Genomic DNA, 15,949 nt, shown 5'->3' with positions numbered 1-15,949 from the left:
CTGGCTGTGGTCAAACAAAACCTCTGAATAAGCTGCCGAAAGATCCAGACGTCAGGGAAAAATGGATGCAGTTTATTTTTGCGGACGTTCCAGTCACGGCAGTGTTAACTTAAGCGTTTGTTCTGTACATTTTAAGGATGACTGTTTTGAGAACAAATCTCAATATGATGCTGGCTTTGCCAGAAAACTGTTGCTCAAAGATAAGTCCGTGCCGACTATTCTGGGAACAACGACGACGCAAACTGTAAGTAATCTATTTTAAACTTTAAACTACTTTTTAAAGCGCAATTTCATTCATTATGAATAATCACAGTGTTTTTACTTAGTTTACTTGCATATTGTTCTGGCTGGGGCGTCAATAATTGATACATAGGCACTGACGTTAGCCAATCATAACAGTGGGCGTTAACACTGAAGTCTTAAATGGAAAACGCCCCCAAAACAGACTGTTTGAATCAGAGGATGAGAAACAGGGTGGGAAAAGGTCATAAATCACTAGATTTTAAAAGTTTTTCTTAAAAAAAAATATATTAATACTATAATTGCACCTAAGGGAACATAATAATACAATAAAAAAAACCATGTCATGACCCCTTTAATACAACCATCATCCTGTATTTATGCTGAATTATAAAATGTTATAGTTTCACATTTAAGATCCATATAATTTCTTGAATAGTTTAATTTGCAAATGACAATTATTTTTCTTTTATCCCCAATCTCCACTTCTCTTTTTACAATTTTGCTTTCAGTGTTATTGTTTTTGATTGATCTAATTTTGTATGGGAGGTGCTACACTACAAACCAAATGTATTATTATTAACAGATACTTTTATTTCAGTCTATTAGGACAGTAACAGCATCACAAAATTGTGTACAAAGTTACGTGTCAAACCGTATGAAGCTCTTCTTGGCTATAATTCTTCAAGGCTTCATTATATTCATCCCACCAATTTCCTTAAGAACACAAAGAACTGACTTATTACAAACCTAAACATACACAGACCCCCCAATTATATAAGATGGAAAGAGGAAATGTCAAGAGAAGTTTGTGCATAAAACAGTGTATTCATCACTTACCAATTAACAATGTAGCAGAGAATAAACATAGTCATTGTAAAACTGAGGAACTTCATGGTTTAAGCATGGGGTGAGGGGAAACAACCCAAAAACCAAAGCATTAAATGTAAAATGTTAATTTTGCTTCTGCTAAGGTGATGAAGAGTCTTAAACTGTTGGTTTGGAAGGCGATGTGTTATCTTAATGCAAGCGCTGCATCCATTTTATATGTCAAAACCTTTGCTCTTTCAAAGTCCTTCTTTTTATCTCTCCTGCCCCCTTCAATCTTTGCAGTTTATGAAATACATGCACCCCAAATTAATGATACCGTATGACCTAGAAGAAATTTGCGTACCTCTGTCAGAGTTAAGCAAGATAATCAGAAAATGATTCAGATGTATTAGCATTTACAGTCAAACAACATAGCAGAGTTTGATTGCACTGTATATTGATTAAGAGCCCAGGCATCACTTTACAATAACCAAAAGTAATAACAAACATTATTGTAAACAATATATAATGCTTAATACTGCATTAATGTACTGTACATTAACAAATGATAAATATCATGAGACTTTCATTCATCTATTTCATACGTACACGAAGTATTGATGTGTTAAGCATTATATAAAGTTTATTAATGACTTTATGAACAAAAATGATAAGTTGTTACTAGAGCCAATTTTACCAGCCATGCTTTAAAGTCATTTATCATTTCATAATCCCCAATCCCCATAAAGGTTACTCAGGAAACTATTGGACACTGTAAACAAGCCAGGGAAAAGCATATGCTCTTATCTCATTCAAATTGCATTCAAAAGATGACAGACAACTTAGTACTTCAATGTGCTCTTATTTATTCCCAAACATTTTGGAAAAATACATTCCACAAAATATTAAAAATAAATAAAATCTGTAGTTTTTATTTTCTTTAATTCTGGTTGAGAGAATTCTGTTGGCTTTCTGGTGGGGAGCAGTGATTGGGATGCTCTAATATCAAGTGCATTGTGGGAAGGGTTTTGATGGCTAGTCTTCCAGCAGTATGTCCACCTCTTCCATGGGCACTCTCAGACGCAACTCCTTTTCAGTCATTAGATCTAAAAACTCCTGTACACGTTCTGGAAAGAGCTGCACTGCATCCATGTACAAACCCTGCGGATACACAAACACACTTCATATTATTCTGCTCAGTGTTGCTCGTTTATTGTTAACAACAGTCTGACAATTATAGTTATATAGCAAGTTTTACACATTAAAACAGGTATTTTTTAATCTAAAGGAATTTATAGAACAAAAATGACAGGACTGCACCTGCACTGCAATGTCTGTAGAAGACAAAGTAGACCTTACCTTCACCCAGGGCACTTCCTGGAGAGCCTTGTAGAAGATTCCACTCCCCCTCTCAGCATTCCCTTCATATACCTGAGTAATACACAGGGCATCAGTACACAATCCAGTGTCTGTTTATTGCTGGGAATTTCTGACCATTTCTAAATTATGAATTGGGGTTTCAACTTTACCATGAAGTTCAGATACATTCTCCACAGTAAAGGACAGTGGGCCCCGTGATCTGTTGAGGTAGCAGCTTCAAAAAGACAGCGGATACGGTTGCGGAGGCCATTTTCCGGCAGGGTTGGGAGGGCTTCTCCAGGAAGACCAGAACTTTAGCAAAGAAATCAGATGTGATGTTAAGTAATGAAGTAAAAAATATCAAGTAATACTACAGTAAAAAATGTATATTTAAAGAATTTAAAGGAATGGTTCACCCAAAAAGTAAAATTCTCTCATCATCTGCATAAAAAAATCCATAAGACTCCAGTGGTTAAATCAATATTTTCAGAAGTGATAAGATAGATGTGGGTGAGAAATAGATCACGAGAGGTGCATTCCAATCCATAGGGTCCCTACGTATTGATTACTGCTCCCTACTCACTGAGCATGGTATATCTGTTGAAGTTCACTTCACTTGACAAAATTAATTCCTTTGGAATACCTTCCAACATCATCAAACACAGATGATGCTTGAGTTGCGCTGATCCTGGCTGTCAAGATGACACAATATACTCTAATAAATACATGTAAATGTAGAATAAATAACCTTACATCCATATATATCAATTAATAAAATATATCCACATGTATATTCATAAAATGTATTGTTATTTATTTAAATGAATATATTTCTCCATACTTGTAACCCTTAAGTTAAATGGCTGTTGCCGTTTAATATAACAATGACATTTTATGTGGTTATTTTATTATATGTGTGTGTCATAACTGCTATATGACCTAATGTCATGATAATGGATGTCACGGTCATATCTTGTGCGCTTTGCACTCGCAACACACCAGGATAGAAAGCACACATGGTAAATTAAGCTTAATTAAAATGACAGCGACTTAAACTACTTTTGTTTATATGATTTTAGTATTTATTTTAGCCACACTACATCAGTATTCTAATGGTTTGCAATGACTGGTGGGTAAAATTCCCTCTACACTTCCTGTGAAGTGATGTATCAATGTTCACTTATTCCCTATGCCAATTGGAGTGCCCTTCCAACTGAACATATATGCTCCCTTTGGATTGGAATCTCCCTTAAGATGGCTGAATATCACGGGATGTCCACTTCAGAGGACCCTAACGGTCGACTGAAACGCACCTTTTTACATTCTTTTTCTTGCATTTTTGGTGATTAACGTTCTTCATGCATATCACCCCCTACTGGGCAGGGAGAAGAATTTCAAGAAACAATTACTTAAATATTGATCTGCTTCTCACCCACACCTATCATATCACTACTGAACACATGGATTAAAACACTGGAGTCGTATGGATTAGTTTTATGATGCCTTTGTGCTTTTGGAGCTTCAAGATTTTGGCACCCATTCGCTTGCATTATATGGACCTACAGAGCTGAAATATTCCTCTAAAAATCTTAATTTGTGCTCTGCAGAAGACAGTAAGTCATACATATCTGGGATGGCATTAGGGTGAGTAAATGATAAGAGAATATTCATTTTTGGGTGAACTATCCCTTTAAGTAAAAAGAGACTAAGGACAAATATAACTTAAGGAAACAGAAAATGAAAAGGTAAGAACAGAAAAGCAAAGCAAAAAAAAAAGGAAAAAAAGAAGGCAAACAAAAACAAACAAAGGGCAGGGTACAGGAAAGCGAATAATCCCTCACCTCTGCACAGAGTCCAGAAGTTGTTTGAGTCTTTGCTCTGCGGTGACAGCAAACAGATATGGCACAATACTGTCAGTTTTCTTAGCCACACTGTGGAAAAACCTGCGGGCACGGCCTGCACTGTGATAGCGGTTCTCAATTTGCACGTAGAGATGCCACAAGGGGGCGCTTGAGGGCAGTAATGTGAGGGCAGCATTAAGCGCCAGTCTCAGCCGGAAGAGAGGGAACACATTGGTGCTGGTGTGGTGGCGTAGCAATGCTATGTGCTGGATGGCAACAGACTCCCAATCTGCAAAGGCATTAGATCTCCTAAGTGAGCCTTCAGTCACATCTATCAATCTTTGCCTGGTTTGACTGTACACAGCATCAGCTGCATCTATCCCCATTGTCAGATACTGAAAAAGCCCAAAACATCCAACCAGGCTGGACGTTCTATGGAGTTTCTTTGAACCTGCACTCTGCTCAGGTAAAGAGCTCAACAGGGCCTGCTCATATGCCTTTCTGGCCTTCAGTATGGCCACTGGGTTGATCTGGCCCGAGAAAGGAGTGTAGGCTGCACCCTCTGCTAATTTAGTGAGAATGTAAACAGCTGGGGATGAAGTGGGGACAGTCCCACCCCTCAAGGTCTGCTCTACCTCTAACTGGGCATAGAGAAGGCAGAGGTTGCAGAGGGCGGGGTCATTGAGACCTCTGGTCACGCCCATCCCCAGGGCGGTATCAAATACTTTGCGTGCCTCTTCCAGATTACCCAGAAGCCATTCCAGATGGGCGTACTCTCTCCATAGTGCCAGGCTGCCCCTGTTCTCTGGCTCCTTTAGCAGCCGTTTGGCCAGACGTTTACTACGCTTCCCTTGAGACTTCAGACGCTTTTTATTATCACAGCGTAAACATCTCAGCACCTACAACACAACAAAGAATACAAACACAGAAGCAGTAAAAAAAGACTGCAGACTGACAGTATGGAAGTAGTAGTACTTAAAGGCGAATACTATAATAACTGTCAAGAAATGTCCAGGTCATATATGAAGGTATTTTTCGCATAAAGAAAATAAAGCATATTTTTATAACAATTACACATTTTTGCATGGACATTATTTTTACGACAAACCCCCAATTCCCTAATTGTCAGTGGCCAACTGGAATGCCAAAAATATAATTAACAGAAATTAAAAAATAAAATAAATCATGTTCATTATTGTACAGTGATTCCATATTATTTAAAGGGTAACACTTTACAAAAAGGTTCGATTTGTTAGCATTAGTTAATAACATTAGTTAACATGAAATAACGTTAAACAATCATTTTTCCAACATTTATTAATCTTCTTAGTTTGTTAATTTCAACATATAGTAACATATTTTTAAAAGAAAAAATGTGTTAGCTGTATTTGTTAACATTAGTTAATGCACTATGAATGAACATTAACAAATGAACAATTGTATTTTTATTAACTAACATTAACAAAAACTAATAAATCCTGTAAAAAATATATTTTTAAAGGAATATTCCAGGTTCACTAAAAGTTAAGCTCAATCGACAGCATTTGTGGCATAATATTGATTACTTTTTAATTGATTCAAAAATTGAGGTTTCAATGAGGCACTTACAATGGAAGTGATTGGGGCTGTTTCACTGTGTCAAATGTATAGCCACAAAACAATATGCATATAAACATGATTTTAGTGATAAAATCACTTACTAACCTTTTCTGTGTAAAGTTACAGCCAATTTTAAAACTTCGTTGCCATGACAATGTAATGTCAGCAATCCCTAAAACCTTAAAATGACCGTAAAATTTACGATTGAAACAACTTTACAGCTCAAATAATACATGCGTTTTAACAGAAGAATGAATGTAAGTGCTTTTATAAAATTATAAGCTTCACATTTCTGCCTTTAAACACTTAAAATATTGGCCCCATTCACTTCTAATGTTCGTGGCTCACTGTAACCTCAAGCTACAAAACATTTTTAAATTTTTTTTAAAGGCGGAACGAGTCTAACATTTTTTTTGTGGTAATCAACATTTTGCCACAAATGCTTTCGATTGAGCTTAACTTGTACTGAACATGGGATTCATACAGTGGTCGACCGATATATCGACGATATACCAATATTTTGACTTTTTTTAATTATCTGCATCGGCCGATACATTTTCCTGTTTGGACCATTTGTTTCTTGAGGGTGACGGAAATTGCCTTTTTGCATGTGAAGTAGGGCTGGAAGATAGGACAATGTTATCAGATACTGATGATGTCTTACAAGATCCCGATGCCGATTGCGACACTCATTGACAGACGACGATCTGTCGGGAAATGGCAAAACCATGGATCTGGGAAGTTGGCAAATATTTTAAACAGTAGCCCAGAGTGTAAAACTAGCACCCGCCACCCACAAAATGCGACAAGGCTGCATCTAGCTTGCATGCTCCTCATCCAAATGTATTTCATGCATGGGTAATTTTGCTCATCAAACTGCAACAGGCGGGCGACCTGTAATATATCGCGGAGTGACACATTACAAGACATGCTGTGAAACACATGCTTGAAGAAACACACTTTGTTATATTTTTAAGAACAGACAAAAGAAGAGCCATCAATGCCTGTGTCTGATTTGGTGTTTGTTAAGAGGCATGCAGCGCAAGCCTGTCTCGTGGAACAAGCACATGTAAAGAGTTCACTCTTTTTTTCTGTTATAAATTAATAATTTTTTTATAGCAAAATCAATAAAGCAAAAAAAATTCACGACACTCTGCGATGACGATGTAATCATAGGCCTATATTGCAATATTTTTTAAGCAGATTATCCATAAAATTATTTTAACATATCAGCCAGCCGTAAAGAGAAGCGACTGAGCCATGTAAACTATCAGTCACTGTTTGTTTTGTTGTTACATGCATTGTGTTACTACAATAATAAACCAGTGTGCAACACAGTGTCATTTAAACGGGCCGCATATCAGGCAGGCGCGTTTGAGCTCATAATGTTAAAATGCTCACCCGTTTCATTCTCCCTCTCTCTCTCTCTCTCTTTAACAGTTTCCTATAACTTTTAACTTTCTTTTCTAATGATCAAAGGCAAATATCAATAAAGCTAATATCAATACTCTCTGCAAATATGCACATATCTCATTTAAACTGATGTAATTCACAAAACTCATGAGAATACAGCGTTTTCTTCCCGTTGAGCGCTCATCTAATATCTTCCTCTGAAGCACGTATTGTATCAGCCTGAATCAAAACTTCTGAATCAGGATCGAAAGTTCTTCTGATTCACAAATCATCCAATCCAAGCAGGCAATCCAGACCGTTTAAACTGTCAGTAGATTGCAGCTCGCGCTGGATCCGCAGGAGCGTGTAAATGCAACTTCAAGTTAAAAGCACTTCACATGGTGTGCTATGAGAAAATTACTTATTCACTGTGTATATGTATATTGTATGTACAATTGGTTTGATTCTGTATTTTTTGAGTAAATGCGATTGCTAACATAGTCATGCCATCCATGGTTACTGGACTACTGTGCATACTGTTATTTCCTTCTTCCTAATACATTAACAATTTCTTCATGTGCAACAAATGTAAAAAAAAATCTACCATTTAAAATACAATATACTTTCTAAATAAAAGTTTTTTATTTTTACTATTTGGCCATGCTTTATGTTATTTACTATATTAAATTGTGTGATATTTCAGCATTGTATCAGACTATCGGCCACCCAGCTCTCTGGATATTGGCAACAGCATTGGCCATTAAAAAAAAATCCATATCGGTCGACCACTTGCTTCAAAAATGCTAAAAAATGACAATGCAAAAAATATTTTTCTTCTCTTCATTCAAAAAAATAAAATAAATACATACATACACACATATATATGTTCAGTGCATCTGGAAAGTATTCACAGCACTTCACTTTTTCCACATTTTGTTACGTTACAGCATTATTCCAAAACTGATTAAATTAATTATTTTCCTCCATATTCTACGAACAATACCCCATAATGACAACATGAAAGAAGTTTGTTTGAAATCTTTGCAAATTTATTCAAAATAAAAAACTAAATAAAATCACATGTAGATAAGTATTCACAGCCTTTGCTCAATACTTTGTTGAAGCACCTTTGGCACCAATTACAGCCTCAAGTCTTTTTGTGTATGATGCTACAATCTTGGCACTCCTATTTTTGGGCAGTTTCTCCCATTCTTATTTGCAGGACCTCTCAAGCTCCATCAGGTTCCATCAATTTTCAGATCCCTCCAGGCAGGCTGTCATGTGCCTTTTACTGTGGAGTGGCTTCCGTCTGGCCACTCTACCATACAGAGATGGTTGTTCTTCTGGAAGGTTCTCCTCTCTCCACAGAGAAACGCTGGAGCTCTGTCAAAGTGACCATCGGGTTCTTGGTCACCTCCCTGACTAAGGCCCTTCTCCCCAGATCGCTCAGTTTGGCCCAACTCTAGGAAGAGTCCTGGTGGTTCCAAACTTCTTCCATTTTCGGATGATGGAGGCCACTTTTCCTTGAGGATGAAAAATTGACAGCGGATTTTTGATATCTCAAACGGTTTGGCCGTGGCGAGGAAACGAAATGATGGCACGAAAAGAGAAACAGGAACTTCTGCATACATTAATTGATCTTGATGAAACTTCAGCAGTGGGTTCGCTGTAAGAGGCCGATCGCATGGATGTGACTATTGTGAGTCAAAGTTATAGCGCCACCAACTGGCAGAATGAAGTGTGTCACTTATTTTTACCCGATTTACTTAAAACTTTAGGTGTATAATGTAAACACACGGCAGATGTAGACATGTGAAAGTTTTATTGATATCTTCAATACTGTTGCCGCGGCAACGCTTCAAACTCGAATATTCTTTTTTGATGCTTTTGAGACTCTTAGCATACTTGAAATTGCATGAAACTCGACAGACACATCACATTTATTAGCCAGTAGACATGTGCAAAGTTTCAGAAACGGGCGTGGTGCAGGGGCTCAGTAGCGCCACCTTTTGACAAAAGTGGGAGGGTTGCTTTACACTTTGACTCACAGTCACAAAACTCAGTAATTATATTGTTCTCATTGAGCCGGACAACTTTCTAATTTACAGTCATTAGCTCAGACCAACAGAAAGTCAGATATTTTGGTTTGAATGTGGATGTTTTGGAGAATTTTCTCTCCCGCTCTCACTGACCCTACGTCTCTCTGTGTCTGTGGGGAGGGTGCTGATTTGGCTGATGAGTGAGAATGCTTTTATTTTTGTTTTTCAAGGTTTTGGGGCCCTTAACGTGCTCGAAAACTCTTGAAACTTTGCACACGGGTCAGAACCCGCGGCCATCAGGGTCGGAACAAAGATGGTACCCGGGCGTGGCAGGGGGGCTCGACAGCGCCCCCTGGAATGGGATTCGAACACTTGTCCATATATCAAACATGCTTGCATGTAATAATATGAAACTCGGTACACTTGTAGATCTCATCAGGCCGAACAACTTTCGTGCTCTAAGTTTTACGCCAGCCCAACAGGAAGTCGGCTATTATGGGTTGTTTGGAAACACATGCTCTGGAATTATATATTCCTCCTAGAGAATGAATCCAATCGCCACCAAACTCGGTCAGCATGAAGTCAAGACATTGAGGATGCTACATTGCGGACGGATTTGTGATATCTCGAACGGTTTGGCCGTGGCGAGGAAATTAATTTAGGACTAAAAAAGGACACATAAAGTGTGTTATAACTTAGTTAGTTCTATCTACAGTTACAAAACTCGGCATGTATATTGTTCTTGTCAAGCCGAACAACTTTCTAATCTACAGTCATTAGCTCCGACCAACAGAAAGTCAGATATTGTGGTTTGAATGTGGATTTCTTGGAATTTTTCTCTCTCTGACAGACAGAATGACCCCTCCCATTCTGTGTTTTTCTCTCTCTCTGTCTCTCTCTGACAAAGTGCCCCCTGCCAATTCTGTGTGCGTGTGTGTGTGTGTGTGTGTGTGTGTGTGTGTGGGGGGGGTTTCCTCTGTTGGGTGAGATTTGCTTTTTGATTGTTTGATTGTTTTTCAAGGTTTCCGGGACTTTTGGGGCCCTTAACGTGCTCGAAAACTCTTGAAACTTTGCACACAGGTCAGAACCCGCGGCCATCAGGGCCGGGCTGAAGCTTGTACCCGGGCGTGGCAGGGGGGCTCGACAGCGCCCCCTGGAATGGGATTCGAACACTTGTCCATATATCAAACATGCTTGCATGTATATGAAACTTGGTACACTTCTAGATCTCATCGGGCCGAACAACTTTCGTGCTCTAAGTTTTACACCAGCCCAACAGGAAGTCAGCTATTATGGGTTGTTTGGAAACACATGCTCTGGAATTATATATATTCCTCCTAGAGAATGAATCCAATCGCCACCAAACTCGGTCAGCATGAAGTCAAGACATTGAGGATGCTACATTCCGGACGGATTTTTTATATTTCGAACGGTTTGTCTGTGGCGAGGAAATTGATTTAGGACTAAAAAAGGACACAAAGTATAACTTAGTTAGTTCTAACTACAGTTACAAAACTCGGCATGTATATTGTTCTCGTCGAGCCGAACAACTTTCTAATTTACAGTCATTAGCTCCGACCAACAGAAAGTCAGATATTTTGGTTTGAATGTGGATTTCTTGGAATTTTGCTCTCTCTGTCTCTCTCTGACAGACAGAGTTTCCCCTGCCATTCTTGTGTGTGTGTGTGTGTGTGTGTGGGGAGGGGAGGGGGAGGGAGACGGACAACTTTCCAATTTACAGTCATTAGCTCAGACCAACAGAAAGTCAGATATTTTGGTTTGAATGTGGAACACATTGCAAATGAATCTTTGAAGCTCCAAAAAGCACATATCGGGAGCATAAAAGCAAGGAAGTGTGTTATAACTTCTGCATACATTAACTGATCTCGATGAAACTTCAGCAGTGTGTTCGCTGGAACAGGCCGATCACATGGATGTGACTATTGTGAGTCAAAGTTATAGTGCCACCAACTGGCAGAAGGAAGTGTGTCACTTTCAAAATGCTTTGAAATCACCCTCTTATGTCTCATGTGAGCAAACAGACCAACGGAAAGTCAGATATTTTGGTTTGAATGTGGAACACATTGCAAATTAACTTTGAAGCTCCAAAAAGCACATAAAGGGTGCATAAAAGCAAGGAAGTGTGTTATAACTTCTGCGTACATTAACTGATCTCGATGAAACTTCAGCAGTGCGTAAATTATAATTACATTAATAAACCTGTACAGAGACCTCCGGATAAATACTGGCCTTCTGGATTAACACGTTTAAGTGCTGCAAAAAATATTGACCTATGACATCCTATGACATTAAAAATTATTCTACATTTGAATTACCTCATAGATGTGACTATTGTGGTTCACGGTCATAGACCCTGTCCCAAATGGCACACTTCATATGAATTTTCAGTCTTGTGTACTTATTTCATGTCTCCATTAACTCCATGAGACCGTAGGGTGTGTAATTTTTCATTTTAGGTATCAGAAGGGTGCTCGCGCATACTTTGTGGTTGATAAGTGCCCTCGATGCGCACTTTTGCAGAGCCCACACTGATGCAAGCTCTACAGAACACATCTTCTCGATGGTCAAAGCGAGGTTACGTTATTGCCCATCGTGCACAGCGACCCTAAATGCACGGGGTGGCGGTGCCACCAGCAACCCTAAAGGCACGGGCTTGGGCCCGCCATCGCTGCTTGCAGCTATATTATTTATTTATTTTTTTAATTAACTTTTATTGAGAAAGCATGTTTAATTTTACAATTGTTTGACATATGAAGTACATTACGTTGCTTTACCATTTTTTACTTTCTATTACAAGAACATCAGAACTCAGGTGTGGGTGGCGGGGAAACCAAATTACTTCCAAATTATTTTTGCTATACATTTAAACTTTTAAATCTGTGCACAATTAGTTGTTTTTTTATTTTTAATACATTTGCCAAGATTTCAAACAAACGTCTTTCACGTTGTCATTATGGGGGTATTGTTTGTAGAATTTTGAGGAAAATAATGAATTTAATTAATTTTGGAATAAGGCTGTAACGTAACAAAATGTGGAAAAAGCGAAGTGCTGTGAAAACTTTCCGGATGCATTGCATATTTAGTGGTGAAATGTGTCCTGGACATTTTCTTTTGTGTAATTAACCCTAATTGTACAGGAAATCAAGAAATATAAATGAATACAGAAAAAATTTCCCTTTGTCACACAGACCTTGAGTTTCTCATACTGCAGCCAGCAGAGTGCAATGACAGCTCGATCCTGCACTGAGACGAGTGGGACAATTTGCTCCAGAACATTCCGCAGAAACTCTTCACCTGCCTTACACAACCCTGCCTGTTTCCTGCGGTCACTCAGAAACGTCATATGACCCACCGCACAGATCCCAGCCGTCGGGAGGTCATAAGAGGTCAGAGGTCGCTCTGGGTCAGGGCCTTCTTCAAGGAAGGAGAGATCATCCAGAAGCAAGTTTGAGGTGGAATGTGTAGAGAACCTGCAAGAAGGTCCAGGCAGACCCAGGAACTGCAGGAATGACAGGATCAACTTCAGCTGAAGATCTGGCCTGTCCACACGGATCATAGATGGGCTGATGTCATCAAACAAAACCTGCAAAGACAGAGCATAGCTCAGTTTAAAAGTGCTCATCTTGCACTCATCAGCTGGCCCACACAGAATTTGTACCAACAGATTTCTGCACAATTAAAATGGTTGTCATTCATTAAAATGTGATGCTGTCAACAGATTTTATCTACATTTAGACATTTAGCAAACAGATTTATCCAAAGCAACTTACAGTGCATTCAAGTTATACATTTTGTACAGTTGAAGTCAGATGTTTACATACACCTTAGCCAAATACATTTAAATTCTTGGCATTTAATCGTAGAAAATATTCCATGTCATAGGTCAGTTAGGATTCACTACTTTATTTTAAGAATGTGAAATTTCTGAATAATAGTAGGGAGAATTATTTATTTTAGCTTTTATTTAGCTCATTGCATGATGGGGTCAGAAGTATACACACACTTTGTTAGTATTTGGTAGCATTGCCTTTAAATTGTTTAACTTGGGTCAAACATTTTGGGTAGCTTCCACAAGCATCTCACAATAGGTTGCTGGAATTTTGGCCACTTTTTCAGCTGGATTGAGGTCAAGTCTTTGTGATGGCCACTCCAATACCTTGACTTTGTTGTCCTTAAGCCATTTTGCCACAACTTTGGAGGTATGCTTGGGGTCATTGTCCATTTGGAAGACTTGCTGACTGATATTTTGAGATGTTGCTTCAACATATCCACATCATTTTACTTCCTCATGATGCCATTTATTTTGTGATGTGCACCAGTCCTTCTTGAAGCAAAGAACCCCCAAGCTTCATGGTTGGGATGGTGTTCTTCAGCTTGCAAGCTTCACCCTTTTCCTCCAAACATAACAATGGTCATTATTGCCAAACAGTTAAAATTTTAATTCATCAGACTAGAGGACATTTCTCTAAAAAGTAAGATCTTTGTCCCCATGTCCACTTGCAAACTGTAGTCAGTCTTTTTTATGGTGGATTTGGAGCAGTGGCTTCTTCCTTGCTGAGCAGCCTTTCAGGTTATGTCAATATAGGACTCGTTTTTACTGTGGATATAGATACTGGTCTACCGGTTTCCTCCAACATCTTCACAAGGACTTTAACTGTTGTTCTGGGATTGTTTTCCACTTTTCGAACCAAACTACGTTAATCTCTAGGAGACAGAATGCGTCTCCTTCCTGAGTGGTATGATGGCTGCGTGGTCCCATGGTGTTTATTCTCATGTATTATTGTATCGTATTATTCAGGCATTTGGAAATTGCTCCCAAGGATGAACCAGACTTGTGGAGGTCCACAATTTTTCTTCTGAGGTCTTGGTTGATTTCTTTTGATTCTCCCATGATGTCAAGCAAAGAGGCACCAAGTTTGAAGGTAGGCCTTTAAATACATCCACAGGTACACCTCCAATTCAGTACACCTCCTATCAGAAGCTAATTGGCTAATTGTTTAAAGGCTTGACATAATTTTCTGGAATTTCCCAAGCTGCTTAAAGGCACAGTTCTTTTCTAGACCCACTGGAATTGTGATATAGTATTATAAAAGTTAAACAATCTGTCTGTAAACAATTGTTGGAAAAAATATTTGTGTCATGCACAAAGTAGATGTCCTAAACGACTTGCCAAAACTATGGTTTGCTAAAATTAAATGTGTAGAGTGGTTAAAAAATTAATTTTAATGACTTCAACCTAAATGTATGTCAACTTCTGACCTCAACTGTATGCATTTTATGTATACGTGTTCTCTGGAAATCGAACCCATGACCTTGGTCTACCATAGCTACAGCTCAATAACAACAAACACCTTACCTGCCTGTCTGGGTCCTCGCAGTCCTCTTCTGATTGGCCCTTGGTTTTATCTGGTCTCCATGGCAACCAGTGGTTAGCCTCACGGGACGCCTCCACATCTAGCCAGATCTTCCACTTGGGCCAGGTCTTGTCTTTGATCTCAGAGTCCTCCTGTTCTTCATCATCATCATCATCTGTGGCAGGGTTTACAGAGTTCACAATAATGTTAGCACACAGATTCATTAAAAACCTTCATGTAGGGAGAGTGATGGAAGTTTTTGCTGTATAGCAATAGGTGTCCTGAAAAAAATTGTGTTTGCTTTTATTTTTATGACTCTGTCTGAATCTGTTTTGAAGGTTTTTTTGGTAACACTTTACAATAAGGTTAAATTTGTTAAAATATTTTTTTGCATTATATATCATGAACTAATAATGAACTATATATTTTTACAGCATTTATTAATCTTTATTAATGTTAGCTAACAAAAATACATTGTTCATTGTTAGATCACGTTAGTTCATAGTGCATTAACTAATGTTAATAAACATAACTGTTTATTTAAAATATTTATTAGTATAAACAGATCAGCCACAACATTAAAACCACCTGCCTAATATTGTGTAGGTCCCCCCTCGTGCTGCCAAAAGAGTGCCAACCCGCATCTCTGAGTAGCATTCTGAGATGCTATTCTTCTCACCGCATTTGCACAGAGCAGTTATCTGAGTTACCGTAGACTTTGTCAGTTCGAACCAGTCCGGCCATTTTCCATTGAATTCTATCATAAACCAGGCATTTTCATCCACAAAACTGTCTCTCACTGGATGTTTTTGGTACTATTCAAAGTCAATTCTAGATACTGTTGTGCAAGAAGATCAGCAGTTACAGAAATATTCAAACCGGTTGATGTGAGCATTAACTGAAGCTCCTGACCAGTATCTGCATGATTTTATGCACTGCTGCATACATTTGGCTAATTAGATAATTGCATGGATGATGAAAACACCCAGTGAGGGGCAGTTCTTTGGATAGAAATGCCTTGTTCATGAGAGAGGTCAACAGAGAATGGCCAGACTGGTCTGATTTCTTTAATCCATGACATGACAAGCATTCCCTGTAACCCATGTACATGCAAATTAGTAGGAGTAGGAAAAGGTATGAAAAAAGCCAAACACCAACATACTTTTGTACCCATTGCACAAACAAGCAAGAGAAGACACTAGTGCATTCCAGCATCTGCAGATGATATGTGTGTGTGTGTGTGTGTGTGTGTGTGTGTGTGTGTGTGTGTGTGTGTGTGTGTGTGTGTGTGTGG

General features: G+C 38.6%; 1 protein-coding gene across 1 annotated transcript in view; it reads right to left on the bottom strand.

The window, feature by feature from the left end:
• Positions 1-1,904: 1,904 nt before the first annotated feature.
• nrde2 (NRDE-2, necessary for RNA interference, domain containing) overlaps positions 1,905-15,949 on the bottom strand; it is a 39,810-nt gene continuing 25,765 nt past the window's right edge. The window contains exons 9-14 of the mRNA XM_052153049.1: positions 14,658-14,830; positions 12,492-12,884; positions 4,251-5,149; positions 2,580-2,721; positions 2,410-2,481; positions 1,905-2,211 (exon numbers count right to left, since the gene is read on the bottom strand). Of these exons, the coding sequence (XP_052009009.1) occupies positions 2,086-2,211; positions 2,410-2,481; positions 2,580-2,721; positions 4,251-5,149; positions 12,492-12,884; positions 14,658-14,830 (1,805 nt within the window). The 3' untranslated portion in view covers positions 1,905-2,085. The remainder of the gene's footprint in view (positions 2,212-2,409; positions 2,482-2,579; positions 2,722-4,250; positions 5,150-12,491; positions 12,885-14,657; positions 14,831-15,949) is intronic.

Source organism: Xyrauchen texanus, chromosome 22, assembly GCF_025860055.1.
Source record: "Xyrauchen texanus isolate HMW12.3.18 chromosome 22, RBS_HiC_50CHRs, whole genome shotgun sequence".
NCBI lineage: Eukaryota > Metazoa > Chordata > Actinopteri > Cypriniformes > Catostomidae > Xyrauchen > Xyrauchen texanus.
The sequence above is the reverse complement of the archived record's forward strand: the minus strand, read 5'-3'. Positions and strand labels throughout refer to the sequence as shown.